Consider the following 25,011-nt stretch of genomic DNA (forward strand, 5'->3'; position numbering starts at 1 on the left):
TTTGCCCTTGTCACTAAAAAGTTATATTAAGTCTCTATTTAGGGATGTTGGTTTTGTTTTTTCCCTTATTCACTGCACCTACCTAATATATCTAAATAAAGTACTTTTATTTTAGAAGCATATATTGTCAATATTGTTTTTTATTAATATTGTAGTGTGCCTATCCATGGCACACTTTTTTTTTTTTTTTTTTTTTTTTTTTTTTTTTTATTTCAGAGAGGGAGAGAAAGATAGAAATATCATCAGTGATGAAAGAGAATCACTGGTCAGTTGCCTCCTGGTTTATAGGTTGATGCTCCACCACTGAGCCACACCATCCAAGCCCTGTCCCACTGAGCCAGAAGCTGGGCTGGCTGATCCTTAGCACTGCCGCGGAGGAGGGAGAGGCTCCCACCAGCACTGCTGCGCTCGCAGCCGTGAGCCTGGCTCTGGCCGAGCGGTGACCCGCTCTGAGAGCGCTCTGACCACGGGGCAGCTCCTGTGTGAGCATCTGCCCCTGATGGTCCGTGTGCATCATGGCGACCGGTCGTTTTGCCATTCAGTCTATTTGCATATTAGCCTTTTATTATCCCATCTAATAAAAGAGTAATATGCAGCCAAAACCGGTTTGGCTCAGTGGATAGAGCGTGGGTCTGCAGACTGAAAGGTCCCAGGTTCGATTCTGGTCAAGAGCATGTACATTGGCTGGGGGCACATCTCCAGTGGGGGGTGTTCAGGAGGCAGCTGATCGATGTCTCTCTCTCATAGATGTTTCTGGCTCTCTATCCCTCTCCCTTCCTCTCTGTAAAAAAAAAAAAAAAAAAAAAAAAAAAAATCAATAAAATATATATATATGTTTTTAAAAAGAGTAATATGCAAATTGACTGTACCTCCGCTATACCCACAAGCCATGCCCACCTGCCAATCAGGAGCGGATATGCAAATAAACCCAACCAAGATGGCTGCAGCTACGGAGAGCAGGAGGGAGGCTTGGGTTTCCCTGGAGTCAGGTGATCGGAGCCAGGGGGGTTCCCTGCCCAGGGCCCCAGCCTCAGCCAGAGTGGAGGTGGAGTCAGAGATCTGAGGAGATAGTTGTGAACTGCAGAGGAAACAGCTTTTCTGACTGCTCATTGGTTAACGTCCTGTATGCCACTGGTAATATTCTTAGTAACTTGGGTGATCTAGGGCTTCTCCACCATACTCCTGAAGAAAAAACTGAACTTCTGCTGCTGGATGGCTAAGAAATGCCATATCCTGCCCTAGGCAGTTTGGCTCAGTGGATAATGCCTTTGTTATCAACTGCAGGATCCAGGTTAGATTCTGATCAAGGGCATGTACCTAGGTTGCAGGCTCCTCCCTGGCTGGGGCCCAGATCAGGGCTCATGCAGGAGGCAACCAATCAAAGTGTTCCTCTCACTTTGATGTTTCTTTCTGTCTTTCCCTTTCTCTTCCACATTCTCTAAAAATCAGTGGAAACATATCCTCAGGGGAGAAAGGGAGGGAGGGAGTGAAGAAAGAAAAGAAGAGAAGAGAAGAGAAAAGTCATATCTTATGAAAGACACACCTTGAAAATGCCTAAAGAAATTTGTCATTTTTTCATGGTGAAGGGACCAGAGTCTTTGTTGATGAAAACACCTTGGTGGCTGCAGTGACTGGCAGTGGCAGCAGCAGCGGGGTGATGGGGCTGGCGCCTTCCCCTGATCAGCCTAGTCGTCTCCCACAAAGGGGGGCCAGACTGCGGCTTAGGTCCGCTCCCCAGGGAGTTGGCCTAAGCCATCAGTAGGACATCCCCTGAGGGCTCCCAGTATGTGAGAGGGGGCAGGCTGGGCTGAAGGGACGCCTCTTCCAGTACACGAATTTCATGCACCAGGCCCCTAGTATAGGATAATTTATATACCATACAGTTTGTTCATCTAAAGTGGATTTTAGTACATCACAACTGTAGGACATTTTCATCACTTCTGAAAGAACCACAGTATCCTCCTTACTGCCACAGCCCTCACTTTCCTATCTAGGCTGCCACGAGCATCTGTCTGGCTAGATTGCTGTGTTCTGGCCATTTTGAATGAATGGAATCGTGCGCCGTGTGGTCTGTAGTGACAGTGTTTTCAGTGTTCCTCCATGTCGTTCAGCTGTCAGTCCTTCATTCCTTTTCATGGCTGAATAATATTCCACTGTTTGACACACACACACACACACACACACACACACTCACATACACACACACACACACAGTGTTTGGGAAGTGTAAGCTTTTTGATTTACATTAAGAGCTGAAAATTCTGGTTTCATACTAGCTTCAGTAGTTTAAAGTTATGTAGCATGGTAACACCTACAAAAATGCTTTATGCTGGATATTGTGCAAATTTTATCCCCTGAACAAGGGGGACCAAATAATCTCTCTCACTTATTGTCAATGTGCAAAACTTTTATTTTTTATTGTAATTGACACAAATTATATTAGTTTCAGGTGTACAACACAGTAATCCAACATTTCTCTCTCTTAGGAGTGATCATGTTAAATCTAGTGACCATCTGGCGCTGAGTAGATTATTACAATGCTACTGAGTGGATTCTCTGTGCTATTCCTTTGCTCCGGACTCATTTATTTTAGACCTGGGAGTTTGCACCTTTTTGCACATGTCCCCTCTCCCCTGTTTCCATAGGGTTTGATGTCACATTGATATTTAAACAATTTTAATGGTAAACTGTTTTCATTTTCATATTTTAGAACATTAGCTTTAGTCTTTTTATGATTATATTCAGCATTTCCAATATGTATTCACTATTTGTGTTCACATAGTGAAGTAGGGCTTTGTTGATTGCCTTTACGTTTATGTAAACTCTTTTTCTTTGTTGTAGAGTCACTTTGCGGTCACATGGATCTGCGGTATGGAGTCGGCCACGTTTGATAACTTCACCTGGGAAGGAGAGAGCCTTCTTCCTTATTAAAAGCCGTGAGGAAAACAACCAAAGGAATCGTGCCAGATGCCAATGCTACATCGCTTTCAAACCCTCAAGGCAAATGGCTTGAACTTTAAAGAAAACTTGTTCATCAACATTATTTTTAGCCATTTAAGAAAACATTGTTTTCACCTTAAGCTATCCAAATCTTTTTTAAATGTAACATAAAAATCTCTAAGGCCTTGTTCAAAATAGCCTTCTTCTTCGTTTTCAGAACTTAATGTTCATGTGCCCTGTTTCAGTTGGCGCAGTCCTCACAGTATCCGGCAGCAGGAAAGCTATGGCTGCGGAGGGTCACGGCATTGTCATAGGCTGCAGCACATTTCCGTGGGCTCTGAAGTCAAGACAGCACCCATTTCATCACAATATCACACGAGCACACTGCTCTCAGCTTTGATGCCCACTGAGCTGCTTGAGCATGGCGTGGGTGAAGTTCCTGCGGAAGCCGGGCGGCAACCTGGGCAAGGCGTACCAGCCGGGCAGCATGCTGTCGCTGGCGCCCACCAAGGGGCTGCTCAACGCGCCGGGCCAGAACAGCTGCTTCCTCAACAGCGCCGTGCAGGTGAGCCCGCCCCGAGCGCAGCCAGCCTTCAGCAGAGGCTTCGTCTGGTGTTGCTTTAACTTGTGCATAAGAATCAAGTTATGCTTTTTTAAAATATATTTTTATTGATTTCAGAGAGGAAGGGAGAGGGAGAGAAAGGTGGAAACATCAGTGATGAGAGAGAATCATTGATTGGCTGCCTCCTGCTACTGGGGATTGAGCCCACAGCCTGGGCATGTGCCCTTGACTGGAGTTGAACCCGGGACCCTTCAGTCTGCAGGCTGACGCTCTATCTACTGAGCCAAACAGTCCAGGGCAAGAATAAAGTTATTCTTGGCTGCAATGACCTTTTATCACTTTTATTTTTATTTTTATTTTTAAAATATTTTTTATTGATTTCTTACAGAGAGGAAGAGAGAGGGATAGAGAGTCAGAAACATCGATGAGGGAGAATCATCGATCAGCTGCCTCTTGCACATCCCCACTGGGGTTATGCCCGCAACCAAAGTACATGCCCTTGACCAGAATCGAACCCGAGACCCTCCAGTCCACAGGCTGATGCTCTATCCACTGAGCCAAACCGGTCTTGGCCTTTTATCACTTTTAATGGTGGCGACAATATATGGGCTAGTAGGCACTTTGGTTATTATACCAGAAGGAATTATTTTTTTCAGCAGGGTCATATATTACTATGATATAAAAACATATTTTGATTTATAGTGGTTACTTAGTTCATTAAGAGTATATTTCTCAAATACATAAAATAGTTTTTGAATCCGCTAATTTCCTCCTGTGCCTGCTACATGCACACACATCCACATATTTTTTTAAAAGGAAATCCAGTAGAACCCATGGTCAGCATAAAAGGAAATGAGCCATTTGAGAGGAGCTGTTTTTTTTTTTTTTTTAATATAATTGATTTTTTACAGAGAGGAAGAGAGAGGAATAGAGAGCTAGAAACATCGATGAGAGAGAATCATCCATCAGCTGCCTCTTGCACACCTCCTACTGGGGATGTGCCCGCAACCAAGGTACATGCCTCTGACCAGAATCGAACCCGGGACCTTTCAGTCCATAGGCCGACGCTCTATCCACTGAGCCAAACCAGTTTTGGCGGGAGCTGGGTTTTAATCGCAGTGCTCCAGCCTCCTCACCCGCTGTGCCCTGGCCACCTCTGTGGGTGTTGGTCCAGTTTGCCTCGGTCCTTGTTGCAGTTCTTGTAACTGACAGGTGTATATTAGCCCGCTTCTCTGTGTCAGATAAATGTCCTGTGTGTGGCATGGTTTCTGTTCACCGTCCCAGCTTTTGGAGGATCCTGTGTTCTTCCCACCACCACTGAAGAGGCTCTTACTCTGGGGACCCCAGAATATTCCTTAGAAGAATTGATTGAAAATAAACCACTTTGACGTGTTTTCCAATGCTGCTTTTTCCTCCTGCAGCTCAGAGCAGACAGATAGTACTGGCTAGTGAGCCCCTCGTTCAGTGAGCCTGTCGGACGCTCAGACGGCTGAGCGAGGACGCGGTGAAGGAAGTGGAGCGGTGCTCCTTCAGGAATGCACTCAGGGGCGCCCTGGCCTGCCACGGAGCTGCTCCCACGCAGCCGCCTCGCTGCTGCGGGCATCTGTGTGCAGGCCCCGCTGGCGTCTGCTGGCACCTCGGCGTTTCTCGTGGTCCAGGATGTCGGCCATGAGTTCTTGAGTTTTTGTGTGTCGGGAAAAAATGGACTTCGTTTTGTTTGTGAAAGGCGTCTGAGTTGCCATTTTCTCTCCAGTTCTGTGGCGCTCTCGCTCCCTTTCTTTGTTCGCGTTGTTTCTGCTGGGACGCCGTGGTCTCACCCATCCCTCTGCCCACGCCCTCTTCTCTATCCCCGGGCGGCCAGGGCGTGGAGTACTTCCGCACTGTCCCCTGCATGCTGCTGGTATGCGGTTTGCTGAGAACTGATGTATAATTTTAATTAAATAGGGAAACTCAGACCATTAAGCCTTCAGATTGTCCTGTCCCCTCCTGTGGAGCTGCACGTAACGATCTGGTGGTTATGGCAGGAACGACAGCGGCAGGGAGCAGCTGGCACTCGTTGCCTGCCGGCTAGGCCCGGCACTGCTCTCCCGCTGCAAAGGTTTAACTGAGTGTGGGTCCTCATCAAGAGCGCTGTGAGGGCGAGGCAGCGCGGTCCCCACGGGAGAGAAGCCAGGGTTTTCAGACCTGCGTTAAGTGCTGGTTTAAATAAATCAGTGCTCTCTCTGTCTGTCTGTCTTTTAGTAGTAAATGATGACTAGATAGTTATAGCAGAAGTATCGGGTTATTTCTAACTCTGCTTCCTACACCCCAATGCCAGCCAGGCGCCTTCCCCTCAGGGTGGGGTGAGCACACAGGCCGCTGCTCGCCTGTCTTCTCATCCACCCCACACTGACCTGCACCCTGGTCTCAAGTCCAGGTGTACTTCCTCTGAGTTCCAGTTCCTTTCAAGAACTGCAATCACTTCCTCTTGTGTCGCTGCCAAGTCCCCGCAGTAACGCGGTGTGCTGCTCAGAGTCCTTACCTGAGGCATCCACTCTCTGCTCGGCGCTGCCCGGGCCCCGGGCGCCGGTTGGCATCGTGCTTCCTGCTAGTGCTGTCGGGGGGGTGGGGGGGGTGTCTGATGGCAGGAGGTGAAGGCCGTCACGGCCTGCGATTTCTAACACTTCCCGCCTCCTCTCGCCGAGAGGCTCACGGTCCCCCGCCTCCCACCACAGGTGCTGTGGCAGCTGGACATCTTCCGGAGAAGCCTGCGGGCCCTGACGGGGCACGTCTGTCAGGGCGAGGCCTGCATCTTCTGTGCGCTGAAGGTAACCTACAGCTCCCACAACTCCAGTTGTCTCTCCACATTTTAATTTTATCTGACTGTTTGCCATATTTGATTAGCTCACTTGTAATTAAAGTTCATTGTCAAGCGATTTATAATTTTGAAGATGAATTCTTAAAGTATGACTTATTTGGGTTTATGTTTTCATTTTTCACTTCTGTACAAAGACAATTAATACTATACATGGTATGAAGTTGTTGAGAACATTACCTTTTACATTGTTTTGGAATTACTAGTTTTAGCCTGTTTTTTGAACTGCTACTAAATTCTGGTTGCCAAGGAGGCAGCAGTGAACAGTGATAAGCCTGCTCTCAGGGAGCGTCTGTCCCAGGTAGGGGCAGTGAAGCAGCACTGTGGGGAGTATCTCGGGCAGTAGAGCAGCACTGTGGGGAGTATCTCAGGGGCAGGAAAGAGCACTGTGGGGAGTATCGGGCAGTAGAGCAGCACTGTGGGAAGTATCTCAGGGGCAGTAGAGCAGCACTGTGGGGAGTATCTCAGGGGAAATAGAGCTGCACTGTGGGGAGTATCTCAGGGGCAGTAGAGCAGCACTGTGGGGAGTATCTCGGGGGCAGGAAAGAGCACTGTGGGGAATATTTCAGGGGCAGTAGAGCAGCACTGTGGGGAGTATCTCGGGGGCAGGAAAGAGCACTGTGGGGAATATTTCAGGGGCAGTAGAGCAGCACTGTGGGGAGTATCTCAGGGGAAATAGAGCTGCACTGTGGGGAGTATCTCGGGGGCAGGAAAGAGCACTGTGGGAGTATCTCGGGCAGTGAAGCAGCACTGTGGGGAGTATCTCAGGGGCAGTAGAGCAGCACTGTGGGGAGTATCTTGGGCAGTAGAGCAGCACTGGGGAGTATCTCAGGGGCTGGAAAGAGCACTGTGGGGAGTATCTCAGGCAGTAGAGCAGCACTGTGGGAGTATCTCGGGGGGCAGTGACTGCAAACGAGGAAAATGGGCCAGAAGGGGATGGAGTCGTGCAGCAGGAAGCCCTCGCGGGGAGAGTGGCATTTACATTAGGACCTGAAAGGGTGACCGTGGCCTGAATGTTCAGACGGCAGGCCCCTGAGGGCCGTGAGCATGACAAGGTCCTGGAGATGTGGCTGCAGCCGCTGTGTGGGCTCGGGTGCCAGGACTCAGTGTGGGGAGCAGTGATCACACCCGCCTGCGGAGGCCTCTGTGTGGGCTCCAGCCATGACATGGGCTGAGGCTGCAGGTGCTGCAGCCCTGAGGTCAGGTTCCTGGAGAGGGCGCCCCGGCTCCCCCTGGCTCTAAGGAGTGGTTGTTCTCTGAAGGGCTGCGATCCCAGGAGGAGGCCAGGCTGGCCCCACAGCCGGCAGGGGGCAGCACTAGCAGCTGCCTGGCATCGGTTTCCATGAGTGCATTTCTAGCACCAGGCTGTGCCACAGGCCTCCACCAGAGCAGGGCTGAACTGTCCCCTCCAAGTTCAGATTTGTGCCCTAAGTGAGGCCGACTGTTGGTCACAGCCGGGTGCTTCGTCATGGAGTGGTCGGTAATGCACAGGGAGGCAGGGCACGGGGGCCTTCCGTGATGCCAGGAGTTGGGGTCCTTGGCATAGAGGGGGGCCGCCGTTTGTTTTAATTGGATACTGTGTTTGGACTGGACTGACTGCAGGAATGAGCATAAAGAGAAGATACACCAGACAGAGGCAGGGAGTCTATACAAATTAAGCATCTCATTTACATCATTGAAATCCCATCCAGGAATCTAAGGTTTTCATCAACACTTTTAAAAAAAAAATCGATTTAGAGAGGAAGAAAGAGGGAAAGAGAAAGAGAGACATCAGTGATGAGAAAGAATCACTGATTGGCTGCCTCTTGCACAATCCCATTGGGGATCAAGCCCCCAACCCAGGCATGTGCCCTTCACCGGGAATCAAACTATGAGCTCCTGGTTCATAGGTCAACAGTCAACCATTGAGCCACACCGTCCAGGTTATTAACACATTTTAACACTATCGAGTGCCTGCTATTTCTCATATGATTAGATACTTATTCTTGGTTAACATAATTTCAGTTCCTGTAGTACACTTTTGATTCAAAGCAACTTATCACAACACTCCCCGAGACCCGGTCAGCATCACCGGGAGCATGTAACGCGGGCCTCGCTCAGGCACACGCAGCCAGGAGCAGCCAGGCTGGCTGAGAGGTGCTGGTCCTGATGCCGCCGCTGACCTGAGAGGCCGGGCAGCCACCTCCCGCAGGGCTTTTCTGTGGAGTTTCAGGACAAAAGATAGTTCAGTGTTGGTTTCCCAAGGTAGTGTTTTGTGTCACCGTGTTCGGGTGAAATAGGGACGTGTTTCTGAGTTGTTGGCATTGAGCTCACGCATGTGCTTGTGGATTCGCAGACCATGTTTGCTCAGTTTCAACACAGCCGGGAGAAGGCCCTCCCGTCGGACAACGTGCGGCGTGCGCTGGCCGAGAGCTTCCGGGACGAGCAGCGGTTCCAGCTGGGCCTCATGGACGACGCTGCCGAGTGCTTCGTAAGGACTGGGCCGCCTCCCGCGAGGGCGCGTCCCGAGAGCGATGCACAGACGGCGACACGGCCGAGCGCGGCGGGGTCCGAGCGCCTGCGCAGCTCCGGCGGGCTCCTGGACCTCTGGGTCTGCCCTTCGTGCTGCTCCGCGCTGTCCTGAGTGTTAGGCTCTAGGGTATTTAAAATGTATTTGTTAGAGCAAAAGGTTATTCAGGTAAAGACAGCACTTAAGCTGACGCCCGCCCCCCGGCTGCAGGTGTGCAGCCTGCCAGCCTGTCTAGGGGAGCTCTCGGGCAGCAGGGCTGGCACCCACCCCGTGGCAGGCCGAGAGGCCCTGGGGCATCGCCGTGTGGACGAGCAGAGCGTTCCGCGGCCCGTCCGTCACGGACCGTCTGCACCTCCTCGGTGTCTGAGAGAGAGGCTGCCTGTACGTCAGACGCACCGTTTCTCTCCGGCTTGTGTCCAGTCAGCAAGTCCCCGTGCTTCTCAGAGCCTGTGAGGGTCTGGCCTTAGTTCTCCGGTCCCTTCCTCTCAGGCTGCAGGGAAGCTCCTTCCTGAGGCCGTTCAGCCTAGCCCCTTGCAGTCTGGTTTTTTAAATATGCTGTTACTGATCTCAGAGAGGAAGGGAGAGGGAGAGAGAGAGAAACATCAGTTAGGAGAGAGAACCATTGAGTGGCTGCCTCCTGCATTCCCCCTACTGGGGATTGAGCCCACAACCTGGGCATGTGCCCTTGGCTGGAATTGAACCTGGGACCCTTCTGTCTGCAGGCCAATGCTCTATCCACTGAGCCACACCAGCAGGGGCCTTACAGGTTTTTTTTAATGGCCCTGGTTAATATCATTTTCTTCAGTCTATTGCTTGCTCTCCTAATATTTCTGTGACTCGAATCCTAACTCTCTCCTGACACGTAAGGCCCTTCAGTTGAACTGCAGGCCTCGCTCTGCGTCCCTGACTGTCCTGTGAATGAGTGATCACAGTCGCCTTTACTCAGGCCCCGAAATACTATGACTCCGATGTATTCAGTTGTCCAGGTGCGGCCCAGTCATGCCTGCTGGATACGGCAGGTCACAGCCCCCACAGTGCTCCCAGTCTCTGTCATTGTCGTTAGCGAGCATCTTCTCTGCTCCTTGGACAGGGCTCCTTGACGGAGGACTGCTCAGCACACTGGCCATGTTGACTAAACTTCCAAAACAGCACACACATCATGAAATAGGCTTTTACAGTTCTCATCTTAATCCACCCATTGCTCTAAACATAAACATATGGGGCACAATACTGAAACCTACAGTTCACTTTGCTGAGATGCACTAACACAGGAGGCCACAGTTCAAGGAGTATTTAGCAGTTCCAGCTTGATAACCGTTTTCAAGGTGGTTGAAAGGTTTCGTTATTTACGCTTTGATAAAAGAGGGTAGTTTGTTGGAGTAAATGCCCTTGGTCACGTGTATTAGACCTGGGCTGTCCCCTGAGCCTGGGGGAGCAGGCCCTGTGCGTGGGGAGAGTGCGGTGTTCTCATTGCACGCCTCCGTGGACGTAAGTCACATGGACTGTCCAGGATGGTGTTTAATTAACAGGAAACATAGGAAACTTTTCTGGTATTAAGTCCTAGATGTCAGCTACCATAACCTGATTTTTAAAAGGACTTTTAAAATCTTTATTAAAACCACACGTGTCTTTTGTTAAATTTGTGAAGTTTATTCGATTTGTTGTCGGCTGATTCCACGTGGTGAGCAGTTGACAGCGTTCGAGGTGTCACTGAGCAGGAAGCTGGCAGTAAGGAGGGAGCGCCTAGATCTGGCCCCGGGAGACCGGAAGGGCTACGCTTGGGAGGATGTGAAGGCTGTCTGTGTTCGGAAGTGCCTCTGCCAGATTGACCGCTCCCGTGTCTTCTGCTTTTTGCAGGAAAACATCTTGGAGAGGATCCACTTCCACATCGTGCCCAGCCGGGACGCGGACATGTGCGTCTCCAAGTGCTGCGTCGCGCACCAGAAGTTTGCCATGACGCTGTACGAGCAGGTGAGGCGCCGCCCTCGCCCCGATGCCGTCTGTTCCACGAGCCGTGCATTAAGCGTCTGTTTCTGCCGCAGTGCGTGTGTCGTAGCTGTGGGGCCTCATCAGACCCTCTGCCTTTCACAGAATTCGTGCGGTACATTTCGACGACAGCCCTGTGGTAAGAACCGGAAAGCACCTTCACCAAAGATTTAATAGCGCAGCGAGGCACAGCGAGCATTTACTTTGTAAGCCACGGCACCCGTGAGTATCTGCTCTCTGTCTGGGACTCAGGCTGCGACCGTCAGAGGTACTGAGTGGTGTCTGTCTCAGTTGGATATTTCTGAGTTAGCCCGATGCATCTACCACTTAGTGAAATGTGCAAAACACGAGTCAAAATTCACGTCTGTTCACATTGAGAGCACGTCTTTGGAATGGGGCAGGAGGGCTGGAAATGATAAGCAGCCCCAGCTGGTGTGGCTCAGTGGTTGGGCGTTGTCCCATGCACTGAGAGGTTGCTGGTTCGATTCCTGGTCAGGGCACATGTGTGGGCTCAATTCCCCGTGGTGGGCGTGCAGGAGGCAGCTGCTCACTGTTCTGCTCTCACACCGATGTTTCTCTCCTTTCTCTTTCTCTAAAAAAACAAATATTTTTTAAAAAATGACAAGCGAGTGGTCAGGGAGCTGCACCCAACTCCCTAACTTCGGCAGGTGTCACATTTGCAGTGGCCGTGTCCCCTGTCAGCACTGCGTGTGCCTCCGTGGTGATGGAAGCTGCACCTGACCCCCTAGCTTCGGCAGGTGTGACTTTGCAGTGGCCGTGTGCCCGGGGGTGATGGAAATGGGAAGCAGGAAAGAAAGAAAACAGTGAACACAACCTCCTCGGGGTCTGCGGCCTCAGGCCTCACCATCACTGGCATAGGGATTGGCCTGGCTTGCCCGCCTGCCCCACTCTGCCTGCCCAGGGCACAGTACTAGTTAGGGACCAGAAGTATCCCCAAACTTCACACAACAGCCATCACTTGAACACTCCCAGCAGGCAGTGGAGAGAATACTATTTGCTGTGTGCATACACTAAGGCCATGGTTGGCAAACTGTGGCTCACATGTAGCTCTTTGGCCCCATGAGTGTGGCTCTTCCACGAAATACCACGGCCTGAGCGAGTCTATTTTGAAGAAGTGGTGTTAGAAGAAGTTTAAGTTTAAAAAATTAGGCGCTCAAAAGAAATGTCAATCATTGTCCTGTTGATATTGGCTCTGTGGACTAATGAGTTTGCCGACCACTGGGCTTAGGTCACAGGTGCTTGCAGGTGTTCTAGTGCAGGAGCCAAAGGTGGTCGGTGATCCTGTCAGATCTGTCCGCTGGTTGGTCACTCAGGGCCCAGTGTTTGCTCTGCAGAGTGAGGCACGTGTTCCTCACTCACCCACTCCATGTTCAGACTTCCTCCTCTGTGGGTGCAGCACAGCATTCTAAACACTGCTGGGTAATAGCAACTTTGCTATTGGTGTGCTTAGCATCTTTCTTGTGTGGACAGAGTTGGGGGAACGTCGGTTTAAAGAAACATTCCCTGAACTGCAGTCATTTGCGGCTCGTTTTGTTCTCTGTGTGAAGAGGAGGGTGGTAGGAACAGGAGAGCCTGCGCTAAGGGTTAGGGTGAGCCTTCGCTTTGAAGCTCCTGTGTGCAGGCGCCTGAGCAGGCACTGAGGTTACACAAACCGGCGCTCCATCCGTGTGCCTGGCCCACGCCCCAGATCTCAAGAGCCCAGACTATGAATTGTGATTGTCCCTTTTGGGGGTATTGAGGATTGAATATTAATTATTGCATGCTTACTATGTTCCAGGCTTTACATAAATGGTCACTTTAACCTTAACAACACCATTTTCATTGATGCAGACATAGGTTTAATAGGTTATCTGATACATAGACCAAGTAAGACTGAGAGCCAGGTGGGTTCCATTTCATTCATTATTGGCTGTGCACACTCCCGACAGCCGGTCTGATTGTGCTCTCTGTCCCCGGGTGGAGTGCGTTAGGAGGAGGGGGCGTGAGCCGTGACTGAATAGTGCATGCTTTTCCGCTGAACCGTCCACTGTGTCCAGCCCTGGACACTGACATTACATAGAGTCTGGAATGGAAATGAGTAAGGGTTTTGAGCGCATCACAGTCTCTGGAAATGTGTGCACACTTGCCTAAAGATGCTTGGTACGTGTATGGAAAAGGCTGACTCACGTAGCTGCCCCTGGAGCCGGGGTCCGAGAGGGAGCCTCCCCGAAGTCGGTCAGGCCCAGCCTGTGCTCACGCCCCTCAGTAATTGGTCATAATTTAAGTCATCATGTAAAACAAATATTGGGCTTACAGCTACCTTTAGACAGAACAGCTTACCTCATTCATGCGGTTCCAAATAGTGCTATAATTTTTGTGCTGTTCCATTCTTGCCCTGGTTTTTGTATCACATACCTGCCAGATTTCATAGTTTTCACTTTATGGAAATTCATGGTTAATTTTTTTTTTTTACACAAAATCATGTTTTAAGACAGAAAAAAAGTGATCCTGCATATATTGATAACTTAATATTTTTCATATGTAATTTCATACATAGGCCAGATTTGGGACTGCTTCTTTTTTTTTGTAGCAACGAAGTTGGAAGAATGACGGACAGGCATGAGCGTGTGAAGCCCGAATTGTTTGCGGAATTGTTGCAAGCAGCGAATACGACGGATGACTATCGGAAGTGCCCCGTAAGCACAGTTTTGGACTGTCAGTGGCTTGTGTGTGCGCTTAAAGGAGACACCCAGAGTTATTATGTCATGTTGATTGTCTGTGGAATTACTTTAAGGAATTTGTTTTTGCAATGTTATTTTAGGTAATTATACCAGGTGAGCTATTTATCTCAGCACTAGTTCTTTAAACACTCAACTTTGGAAGGACTTAAGGTAGCATATGTCAGTTTTTTTTAAAGTTCAGAAATCTATCATTTCACTAAAGACAAAATTTCTTTTTCCAAATGGTGTCATTCTTTTCTGATGTACTATTATTAATCATTTTCAGGGGCTCTATTTCTGATTTTTTTAGACTGAATTCTTGTTTTAACATACTTACAAAAATATTGAAGAAAGCACTTTGATTTAAAATAAACTTCCTGTTTAATCAATAATTAAGAGAACTAGTTTGTTAGAAGTTTATTTTAACATGCTAAATAAATAAATTTGCAATATAAAGAGTGTCACTGCATCATGTCACAGGCGCCACCTGTGGAATATGTTTCAGTAATTCCTAAACTTGCCTCTTGTGTTTTCCTTTAGAGTAACTGTGGCCAGAAAATAAAGATCCGCCGCGTCCTGATGAACTGCCCGGAGATCGTCACCATCGGCCTGGTCTGGGACTCTGAGCACTCGGACCTGACCAGCGACGTGGTTCGGAGTCTGGCCACTCATCTCTCTCTTCCCGGGGTATCTCCGCTCTCTCCTTCTCTTCCTCGTTTTGCACTCGGGACACACTTTCATCAGCTGGTTTCTCAGAACGAAGTTCTCTTTCTAAGGGAAGGAGGTTCAGATGGACTCTCTTGGAGCTGACCCAGTCAGGCTAGCTGGACTTCCTCAGAGCCCAGGCCGGGAGTGGTTTTCACTTCTAACTGTCTCCTGCTGCGTCTCTTACCACTCTAGAGTGATGGAGATGTGATTGTAACTGTAAATGTGAGCTGCTTGCTTATATGCTTTTACCATCTTAGTTAACTATTTTGAATTGGTTGATGTTACAATTTTTTAGAGAATCATCTTTTAGGTGACACAAGTTTAATGTATGTTCGAATATGTGATTCAATCAAGAACTATCAGAAAGTGGGGGGTTATTTCATATTTTGAGTCTGTAGATGTAACGTGTCTGTTCTCTGGAGACACTGTATTACTGGGCTAAAGTTAGGGCCTTCCTGTAATGCCCTGGCAGGCGATTGGAAGTGTAACTGGGGGCATGCAGGGCCGTGGTGCCTTCACACCAGGCAGCGCTGGGTGGGCAGCACGCCCGGGAGGTATGTTTATGGGGCGTCAGATACATGATAGCACATCACTGCTCTTCACTTTTGAGGATACAGTCCTAACTGTGCATTGCTAATTTTTCCAACAGCTGTTTTATAGGGTTACTGATGAAAATGCCAAAAACAGTGAACTTCACCTTGTTGGTCTGATATGCTACACCAGCCGGCACTACTGTGCCTTCACGTTTCACACCAAGAGTTCCAAGTGGGTGTTTTTCGATGATGCAAATGTGAAAGAGGTAGGTGACACTTCTGTGAACTGGGATACTTACTGTGACTTACGCTCTTTAGGAATAAATGTTGTATTAATAATCTATAATAAAAAAAGCGTAATATGCTAATTAGACCTGATATCCTTCTGGATGACCTTTTAGACAAAGCCAGGGCTGCGAGGGAAGCTCAGGTCCCCGGTGCTTGCTAACAGCCGGAGGAAAGCCCAGGTCCTGGGTACCAAAAGGAAGCCGGTGCCAGCAGCCGGGGGAAGGAAGGCCTGCTCTTGCACTAATTTCATGCATACAGCTTCTAATCTACACCAATAAAAGAGAAATATGCAAATTGACTGTGCCTTCGCTATATCCACCAGCCAATCAGGAGTAAGTTATACAAGTTAACTCAACAAAGATGGTGGGTTGAGTTGCATACGCAGGTGCCAAGCGGCTGGGGATGGGGTGAGATGCTTGCATCGTTGCCATGGTGTTCTGCACTGCCCCAGCCACACAGGGCCTCTGAGCAACCTGGGAAGGCAGGGCCAGAGCGGAAAGAGATGGCTCCAGGGCTGGAGCTGAAAGAGCCGGCCCCAAGGCCGGTAGCCAGGGAAAGGAAGGCCCATTTTTGTACAAATCTTTGTGCATTGGGCTTCTAATTTATACTGATAATAGAGTAATATGCTAATTAGACTTCTGGTTGTTTGGTCCTCCTTCCGGGCAAAGCCACGGTGGTGGGGGCGGAGGCAGAGGTGGTTAGGGACAATCAGGCTAGTAGGGGAAGGGCTGTTAGGGGTGATCAGGCTGGCAGGCAAGTGAGCGGTTAGGAGCCAGCAGTCCTGGATTGCAAGAGGGATGTCCAACTGCCCGATCCCTGAGGGATCCTGAATTGGAGAGAGTGCAGGCCGGGCTGAAGGGTTATCCCCTCTCCACCCGTGCACGAATTTAGTGCACCAGGCCTCTAGTATCAATATAATAGTGAGTGATAAAATAAAGGTTTCTGTATGCAGGCAGTCCTCAGGTTACATCTGAGATCCATTCCTATGGCGCGACATAACTCAATTTCTCCATAAGTTGGAACCCACCTACATAAGTACCTTTGTCACTCATATGGAACACATACACAGCAGTAATGAAGTGAAAGTGTAACAGAAAATTAAAAGAAAGATAATTCCTCTGAAACTGGTTTGTCTCAGTGGATAGAACGTCGGCCTGCAGACTAGAAGGTCCCAGATTTGATTCTGGTCAAGGGCATGTACCTTGGTTGCGGGCATATCCCTGGTAGCTAATCGATGTTTCTTTCTCATCGATGTTTCTAACTCTATCCCTCTCTCTTCTTCTCTGTAAAAAATCAAATATATTAAAAAAAAAAAAAAGATAATTCCTCACCTTTACTTATGTTAAATAAATAATAAAAAACAAAAAAAGCACATATGTACTAAGTGACTGAACGACTGAATGACCAGTCGCTGTGATGTGCACTGATCACCAGGGGGCAGACACTCAAGCAGGGGCTGTATCCTGGCGGTCAGTACGCTCCTACAGCCAACTTCCTGTGGTTTCTCCTGGCTGAGGGACTCTACCCATGCATGAATTCGTGCACTGGTCTGTAGTAATTATATAAAACTAGAGGCCTGGTGCACAAAATTCATGCGGGGTGAGGGGGTGTCCCTCAGCCCAGCCTCTGCTTGCTCTGTTGGGATTTATGTATCTTCTATAATTGAAACTTTGTAGCCTGAAGTGGAGGTCTGGGCCAGCCAGGGTATGCGGAAAGCTTGGCTTCCTCCATTGCCGGGGAAATCCAAGTCTCCCTCCTGCTCTCTGTGGCTGTAGCCATCTTAGTTGGGTTTATTTTCATGCATATTGGCTCCTGATTGGCTGATGGGTGTAGCAGAGTGATAATTTTCATATTACTCTTTTATTAGATAGGATGATTATTAGATGTAAATGTTTTTATAAAATAATAAGTGAATTTAATGACAATTCTTGGAATCCTTTTATTAACTTGAAATCTGATTTTTTTTCTAAGCTGAATCCATATCTAGAATAATAAAAGGTCAACAAATAAATGTTAGTGTAGCCACCAAGGATCCATATGTACCATCCTTCTGTCTGGTACACAAAAGATTTGGACAGTTCACCAAAGGAGATAGGTGAATAGCTCTTGTGATGATACTCGGCATGATTGGGCACAGAGACACATTCAGTTCACAGTGAGGTTCAGACTCAGCCGTTAGGAGGATAAATCCCAAAGCCCGACCTCACTGGCAGTGTGGATAGCAAGCAGCCAATGCCTGACGCAGGCGCGTGGCAGTGCCGACCTCACCCGGAGGGTGGAGGACATCGAGCAGCCAGATCTCCGATGCAGGCGCGTGGCAGTGCCACATGGAACAGCCACCTTAGAGGTGCGTCAGCGTCTTGCACGTATAACCTTACCATGCAGCCAGCAGCACCACTCCCTGAGAACTTGCCCCCACACAGCCTCCCTTAATGTCCGTGGGAGTCTTATTCCTGTAATGTCCATCAGTGCGTGAGCAGATAACCACCGCGTGGTCCAAGCGCAGTGGAGCCTCACGCCCCTCAGACAGCAGTGAGCTGACAGGTGTGGGACATCTCAAACCACTGTGCTGATGACAGAAGTGAGACTCACGGCCAAATACCAGCTCCACTGACGCAGACTCCCCTGAAAGGAGGAGAGTGTGATGGAAGCCACTGCAGAGGGGAGTGAGGAGCGAGGCTGCACACAAGGCTGTGCGCACGTCAGAGCGCGGGGCTTGCACAGCGTACCAGCGTAGTTCGTGATTGTTCTCAGGAAGCCCAATGGGGAACTCTGGTACTTACGTTCTAAAAGCAGCTTCGCTCGGACTCCTTCAGGCTTTGCTGTAGCAGCTTATTAAGAGGCTCCGCCTGATTCTGTGCGCAGCGCCTTTGGCCGTCCTACTGGCATCCACGTCCTTTAAATTGTCAAAGCTTGAAGGAGGACCTGGGTGTGCAGTCACCCTGTGAGTTTTATATTTGTTTTGCTTTCAAGTCACACTAGTTCCTCAAGTATGTCAGCGTCCCAGATGAGGAGGGTCAGCGGCTAAGTGTGTATCGTATTTTCCGGTGTATAAGACAACTTTTGAAACGAAAAAAAGTCAACCGAAAATCAGGGGCAAAAGACCAAAATTGCACAAAAATTACCTGCAGATCTTGACGGCAAAGTAAGTCTTTTCTTTGAAGTGGGGGGTAGTCTTACACAGTGAATATAGGCCTAAACCTATGTTTTAACTGTAAAATTAGGGGGTCATCTTATACGCCGGAAAATACGGTAGTTTAAAAAATTCCTCAGACATTTTTACAGCCCTTCCTTCCCTGCAAAAGCCACCATTCGAGAATGCTTTAGTTCCTGTTCGTTCGGTTCTGTTTTGTTTTTAAATCAACATTATCCTATCTAATAAAAGAGTAATATGCAAATTAACCATCACTCTACTACAAAGATGGTGGAGCTCATAGCAGAGTGGGATGCTGGCCGCAGAGGGAGGAAAGGCTGCAGTCAGATCGCTGGGCTGCTGTGCTGGGGGCGTGCTCTGAGCTGCTGCCACGCGGCTTGGGACACGCCTCCAGCCCAGCAGACAGAAGCCCAGCTGACACAACCGGGCCACTGGGCTGGGTGCTGCTCAGAGCCGCTGCTGTAAAGCTTGGGGCATGCCCACGGCCCAGCAGACAGAAGCCCAGCTGACAGAAAGCGGGGCTGCTGGCCCTAGCAGCCCCAGCCAGTGGACAGAAGCCCTGCGGACACAATGCAGGGGTCCTCTGTGCGTGAGCTGCAGAGGAAACACCTTTTCTGAGGACTCAGTGGCTAAGCTCCCTCCCACAGTGTTCTTGGTAACTTGGGTAATAAGAATGCAAGAAGGTGGTTTAGGGGTTTTTCCACCTCATTCCTGGAGGGAAAACTAAGGCCTGCTGCTGGAGGGGCTAAGAAGTGTCATATCCTGCCCTAGCCAGTTTGGCTCAGTGGATAGAGCTTCGGACTGTTGATCACGGAGTCTGGGTTCTGTTCTGATCAAGGGCATTTACCTAGGTTGCAGGCTCCTCCCCGGCCAGGGATCATGCGGGAGGCAACCAGTCGAAGTATCCCTCTCACATTGATGTTTCTCTCTGTCTTTCCCTCTCTCTTCCAAGCTCTCTAAAAAGCAGTGGAAACATATCCTCAGGTGAGGATAAAAGAGAAAGGTCATATCCTATGAAAGACACATCTTAAAAACGCCTAAAGAAAGTTGTCATTTTTTCTTGGTGAAGGGACTAGAGTCGGTGTTGATGAAAAACCTTGGCGGCTGTGACAGTGGCAGCAGCAGCGGGGTGATGGCACTGGCACCTTCCCCTGATCAGCCCAGTCACCTCCTGCAGAGGAAGGCCAGACTCTGCCTTAGGCCTGCTCCCCATCAGTAGGACATCTCCTGAGGACTCCCAGTCCGTGGGGGATTGGGGAGGGGGGCAGGCTGGGCTGAGGGACACCCCCCCCCAAGTGCACGAATTTTGTGCACTGGGCCTCTAGTAGAAGTATAACTTATAAACATTAAAGTGCACCCATGAAAGTGTTTTGGCAACTGTATACACATCTCCACACCATATAGCACAAAGCATACCCTTCCCCTGCGTGGTGTCACGTTCCTGGTGGGCCCCTTCCCTCCAACCCCCCTCCGCGCGCCCCACCCCAGGAATCCTGATGCTCTGTGGATTGTTCTGCTCCGTCTTCACCATCATGGGGATGGCCTTCCCAGTACACATCCCTCTGAGGCTGGATGCTTCGTCAAGCACATACCTTTTAGGATTCTCGCGTGCGGCGTTCCGTCCTGCGGCTGTGTAGAGCAGGGGTCCTGTTCAGGTGGGAAGAGTCTGGGAGTGAATACATTTTCCCATTGCTCCCAGGACCAGGGGGGGTGCCTGGGTGTCTGCTGCGTGTGTTCAGCTGTATGTGACCTGACAAATGCTGTCCACAGAGACTGAGCATTTCCCTTCCGCACAGCACCCCCTGCTGGGAGTCTCAGGTTAGCCTTCCAGGGACCCTGAGTGGCCTTACGGTGATTTTCCCTGCACTTCCCTTTGGTTAACAGGAATGTGCTTCCTGGCCATTCTTACGTCTCTAGTGACCTGTCGGTTCAGATAATTTGCCCATTTTTCATATTGGATTATTCCCTTCTTAATGAGCTGTAGGAATTCTGTACCGGGCACAGTACCCCTTTATTAGGTGGGGGTTTTGTTTCGTTATATTTTCCATTTTGTTAATAGTGTTTTTCATGATCAGAAGTAATTTATTCATTTCATGGAATCCAATTTTATATGTTTTCTTTGGTTTGATGTCCTATATAAGATATTTTTACTTTCCTTAGGGTTAATGTTTTCTCTCATTTTCTTGTGTAAACTGTAGAGATTTTATGTGACTCCTTCTGAGTTCATTTTTGGGCTTCATGTGTAGTTGTGTCTTTTCTTTTTCCTCCGATTGCTGTAGAATCATTTGTGGAATCGACTTTTATATTTTCCCATTAAACTGCCTTTAATCTTTGTCAAAAGGCAGTTGACCATGTGTGTGGAAAGCTTTCTAAAATTTGTTATCCAAATCTTGATATAGAGTGTATAATTTTTCCCATCAATTTTTAATATATATTTTTATTGATTTCAGATAGGAAGGGAGGAGAGAGATATAGAAACATCAATGATAAGAGAGAATCATTGATTGGCTGCCTCCTGCACGCCCCCTACTGGGGATCAAGCCTGCAATCCAAGCACGTGCCCTGGACTGAAATTGAACCCGAGTCACTTCAGTCTGCAGGCTGATGCTCTATATGCACTGAGCCAAACCAGCTAGGATAGCCCATCAATTTTTTAATGTTAATGTTTGAAGAGTTCTTAGGCTCATTAAATAAAATAAAGTTACTCATAATACAACGCACAGCTGAACGGCTGGCTAGCATCTGGATGTTGTTAAACATCTTTAATATGCAAATCAATTCAGTCCCTGCCTTTCCGGGTAGCAGGCTGCTGACAGGTTGGTTTTGCTCCCTGTGGTTTTAAAGGTGGGAACACGGTGGAAGGACGTGGTCTCCAAGTGCCTCCGGGGCCACTTCCAGCCCCTGCTGCTGTTCTACGCCAACCCCGACGGCACGGCGGTTTCCACCGAAGACGCGCTCAGGCAGGTGGTCAGCTGGCCGCAGCAGAAACCCGGGGCGGACAGTATGGGTAAGTCTTCGTCGTTTAGTGTTTTTCTTTCTCACAGTCACACTGGGAATATTCATATCCTGTATAATAAAAGGCTGATATGCAAATAGACTGAACAGCGGATCGACAGGTCGCTATGACTGTGCACTGACCACGAGGGGGCTGATGCTCAATGCAGGAGCTGCCCCCTGGTGGTCAGTGCGTGCCCACAGGGGCCGCGGTTCAGCCAGAAGCCGGGCTGTGGCAGGAGTGCAGCAGCAGTGGCGGGAGCCTCTCCCTCCTCTGTGGCAGCGCATCATTATCTTCCCTGACCAGTGGCCTCACAGGCACCCCGGGAGCCACCCATGACAGTGGTCACATGGGCACAGGGGCTGCCCAGCTGTGAGCTCTTCCTAGCAGGAAGCTGGGATGTAAAGCGAGTTAGTCCCTGGGAAAGTCCAGAGCAGCGGGGAGTCCGTGGGCATTGCACAGCACGTGGAGATCCTTGGGAGGTGTCACGCCTCTGAGTTAGCAATTGTCCACAGCATCAAGCATATCTGAGAGGATGACTTGGCGCCGCCTCTGGTAGGAGGAGGAAAGGGATGATGCGTTTGTGCTTGTCTTTTTAAGGATCTGAAAAGCCCTCGATTTATAAGTCAGAGAATCCCAAAGAGAATGGATTTGGTGGTCAGGCCAAACAGAGAGAAAGCCAGAAATTTCAGACAGATGACATTTCATCCTTCAGTCGGAGCCACAGCCAGGCGAGCGGCAGCAGAGGAGCAGGTAAGTGTTCTGACTGCGTCTTCGCAGGCCCCGAGGAGGCGCGCTTGCCCGGGAGGGGCCAGGTGACAGGAACAGCAGCAGCGGAGCTCTGCCTTCCCACTGATGGGGTCTCAGACGGGCAGCCTCCTCTGGACAGCCCGCCTCGCCACTGCCCGAGCTCACGGCTCCGAGCCCTCGTGGTGGAGGCAGTCTGGGCTGTTAGCAAACACTGGCCTTGCCTTCATGGTGTCCGTTACCAACTCCAGAGGAAAGACACGACTTAACATTCAGCTCACACGCCAACACCAAATTACACTCCGTGACTGCAGTGGTAGTTCACAGCTACTGTTGTAGTTTATTGCTAACCGCATTGTTATCCTGTTATTGTCATCCGCAACTTGGATTTTCACAACCGAGTGCTGTGCGGCACAGCTTAGAGGTACCCTGAACTCCACATGGGTGGGTGTTCAGGATGATTTGTAAGCAACTTAAAAAAATTTGTTGTTGTTAATCCTCGCCCGAGGATATTTTTTCATTGATCTTTAGAGAGTGTGGGAGGGAGGTGGGGAGACAGAGAGATTATGTACGGAAGACACAGCGATTGGTTGCTTCCCACAGGAGCCCGACGAGGGTGGGGATCAGGCCTGCAGCGAGGCACATGCCGCTGGCAGAATCAAGCCCGGGACCCGCCCGTCCACAGGCCTGCGCTCTGTCCACTGAGCCACACCAGCTAGGGCTGTTTTTTTGTTTGTTTTTAAATTGATTTCAGAGAGAGGAAGGGGGAGAGAGAGAGAATTAGCCATCTGCTGCTTCTTGCATGCCCCCCCTCCTGGGGATCAAGCCTATGGGAATCGAACCATGACCTGATTCATGGGTTGACTTTCAATCGCTGAGCCACACTAGCCCGGCAACTTTTTAATATGTTAGTGAAATAATGTCTAACAAAAAAGATAGCCCATATCAAGGAAGGTGAGCTTCAGAATTAAGTCATCAACAAAATACAGGAAATGCTTTTTAAAACTCTGAATGGAAATATACCCCTTCCTTCTTATGTATTGTTGATGCTTTTAGATTAAGCCATTATCTGTTTTCCTAAAGATACCTAGTTTGAGCCCAGGAACTGTGTGTGTGTGAACACAAACATGGCATCAGGCAGCTCGGCACTCTCTGTGTGTACATTGTGAGGGACGGGAACTTGGGCAGCTTGTTCCTTCTGCTTCCCAAGGCAAATGTGCCTGTGCTTGTGTCCTCTCACCAACGAAGTGAGTCAGGACACATGGCGACCGTCATCAGCCTTTAGCTCTTACGTTTCAACAGAAGCTCACTTCCCCCGCACACCCACTTCAGGTGCTTTACAACAAGTGTGAAAGGTAACACGCGTCTCCGTTGTCAGGAGAGTCACACTAACTTTAGTTAGACATGTGTGCTTTGTTTGAACACAGAGGTCTTAAACGTTCCATGCAGTTCAGTGTGTGCGCGTAGTGAGCAGCTAGAAAGCCATGTGCTTCCTGACCGGATGCCTGGTTCCCCTACAGCCAGGCCGGCTCCCGGCGACGCCCGGGAGAAGATGAGGGGCCTGTCCAGGGAGTGTGCCCTGAAGGCGCTGGAGCAGAGGCGCCTCCTGTGTGCACCGCGGAGGGACGCGGGTCGGCACCCAGGTGAGGAGGGCGGGCGGCGTGCTGGGAAGGGCCGCTGCAGCCTTATGTGAACTGCATTGTGCAACTGAATACAGCTCAGCCATGTTAAATACGTCCTATGTGTTTGTTTGCATACGTTAATATGGCTTCTCTAATACTCCTGTTGGACCTGTAGGTAGAAAATTTTCACATTCTTGTTTAATTCTAATCTGGCATACTTCGTTGTTTTAGCTTTAAAAAATGAATAAAAGTTAATTTTTTAAAAGAATTTAAAATATATTTTTATTGATTTCAGAGAGGAAGAGGGAGAGGGAGAAACATCAATTATGAGAGAGAAGCCTTGACTGGCTGCCTCCTGCACTCTCCCTACTGGGGATCGAGCCCACAGCCCAGGCATGCGCCCTTACCGGGAATCGAACCATGCCCTCCTGATGCTGAGCCACACTGGCTGGGAAATTTATTTAAATTGTCATTAAAATTATTCTCAGCCCACTGGTGGTGCCCTCAGTAACGGGCTTGCTTTCCTGGCACCCCGACCTCCCCTGGTCGCCATCGTCGTCTTGTTTACCGCCAGCCTGCCCATCCCAGCGTGTTCCCTGTGGCCATCTGGTCTCACCGAGGCTGCAGCCTGTAGACAGGGTGCGAGGTTAACCTTTGTGTGCCCTGTGTGGACAGCCACAGCAGAGGGAATCGCTGGGCTAGGGGTCTGTTTTGGACTTGGTCGCTGTGGCTCAGTTGCTTTCTTAATGGGAACCCGTCCGCGGTCCCCCCACAGTGACTGGGCGTCTGTCCCTCCCCCTCCACAGCAATCATTCTCACAGACATTGGACAGTCTGCTGGCATAAGAGATAGAACATATTTTTTTTTAAATATATTTTATTGATTTTTTACAGAGAGGAAGGGAGAGAGATAGAGAGCGAGCCAGAAACGTCGATGAGAGAGAAACATCGATCAGCTGCCTCCTGCACATCCCCCACCGGGGATGTGCCCGCCACCAACGTACATGCCCTTGACTGGAATCGATCCCGGGACCTTTCAGTCCACAGACCGATGCTCTACCACTGAGCCAAACCAGTTTCGGCATATTTTTGTTTTTTAAGATAATCATTAACCATGAATGAGGTTGAATACTGTTTTTTAAAAAATTATCCTATGATCTACTTTAGAGATAATTTAAAAAACCAGTATGTAACATCTATAATAATAAAAGGTAAAACGGTAATTACACCAGATGTCATTCCGCACATCCTTCCTGATGAAGCCACGGCCTGAGGGAAGCAGCCCATGTCCTGGGTGCCTGCTGAAAGCCGGTGCGGAGCGGGGAAAGGAAGGCCCCAAGTTTTCGTGCGCTGGGCCTCTAGTTTAATTTATAAATGCCTCAGTTAGCGCAGGA

General features: G+C 49.4%; 1 protein-coding gene across 3 annotated transcripts in view; it reads left to right on the forward strand.

Annotated features, from left to right (window-relative positions):
* Nucleotides 1-25,011, forward strand: part of USP53 (ubiquitin specific peptidase 53) — a 50,206-nt gene that overhangs the window by 9,497 nt on the left and 15,698 nt on the right. Inside the window, exons 2-12 of one of the 3 annotated variants that reach the window (XM_084883394.1) lie at nucleotides 2,842-3,505; nucleotides 6,217-6,309; nucleotides 8,692-8,826; nucleotides 10,723-10,836; nucleotides 10,908-10,990; nucleotides 13,442-13,547; nucleotides 14,112-14,258; nucleotides 14,929-15,078; nucleotides 21,099-21,261; nucleotides 21,850-22,002; nucleotides 23,517-23,639. In XM_084883394.1, coding sequence (XP_084739520.1) covers nucleotides 3,362-3,505; nucleotides 6,217-6,309; nucleotides 8,692-8,826; nucleotides 10,723-10,836; nucleotides 10,908-10,990; nucleotides 13,442-13,547; nucleotides 14,112-14,258; nucleotides 14,929-15,078; nucleotides 21,099-21,261; nucleotides 21,850-22,002; nucleotides 23,517-23,639 — 1,411 coding nt within the window. In that variant the 5' untranslated portion in view covers nucleotides 2,842-3,361. Of the gene's footprint in view, nucleotides 1-2,841; nucleotides 3,506-6,216; nucleotides 6,310-8,691; nucleotides 8,827-10,722; nucleotides 10,837-10,907; nucleotides 11,074-13,441; nucleotides 13,548-14,111; nucleotides 14,259-14,928; nucleotides 15,079-21,098; nucleotides 21,262-21,849; nucleotides 22,003-23,516; nucleotides 23,640-25,011 lie in introns of those variants that run through there. The other 2 variants (XM_084883395.1, XM_084883396.1) reach the window with 2 other exon arrangements.

The sequence above is a fragment of the Pipistrellus hanaki genome, assembly GCF_964339955.1.
Source record: "Pipistrellus hanaki genome assembly, chromosome: 5".
In the NCBI taxonomy this organism is placed as follows: domain Eukaryota; kingdom Metazoa; phylum Chordata; class Mammalia; order Chiroptera; family Vespertilionidae; genus Pipistrellus; species Pipistrellus hanaki.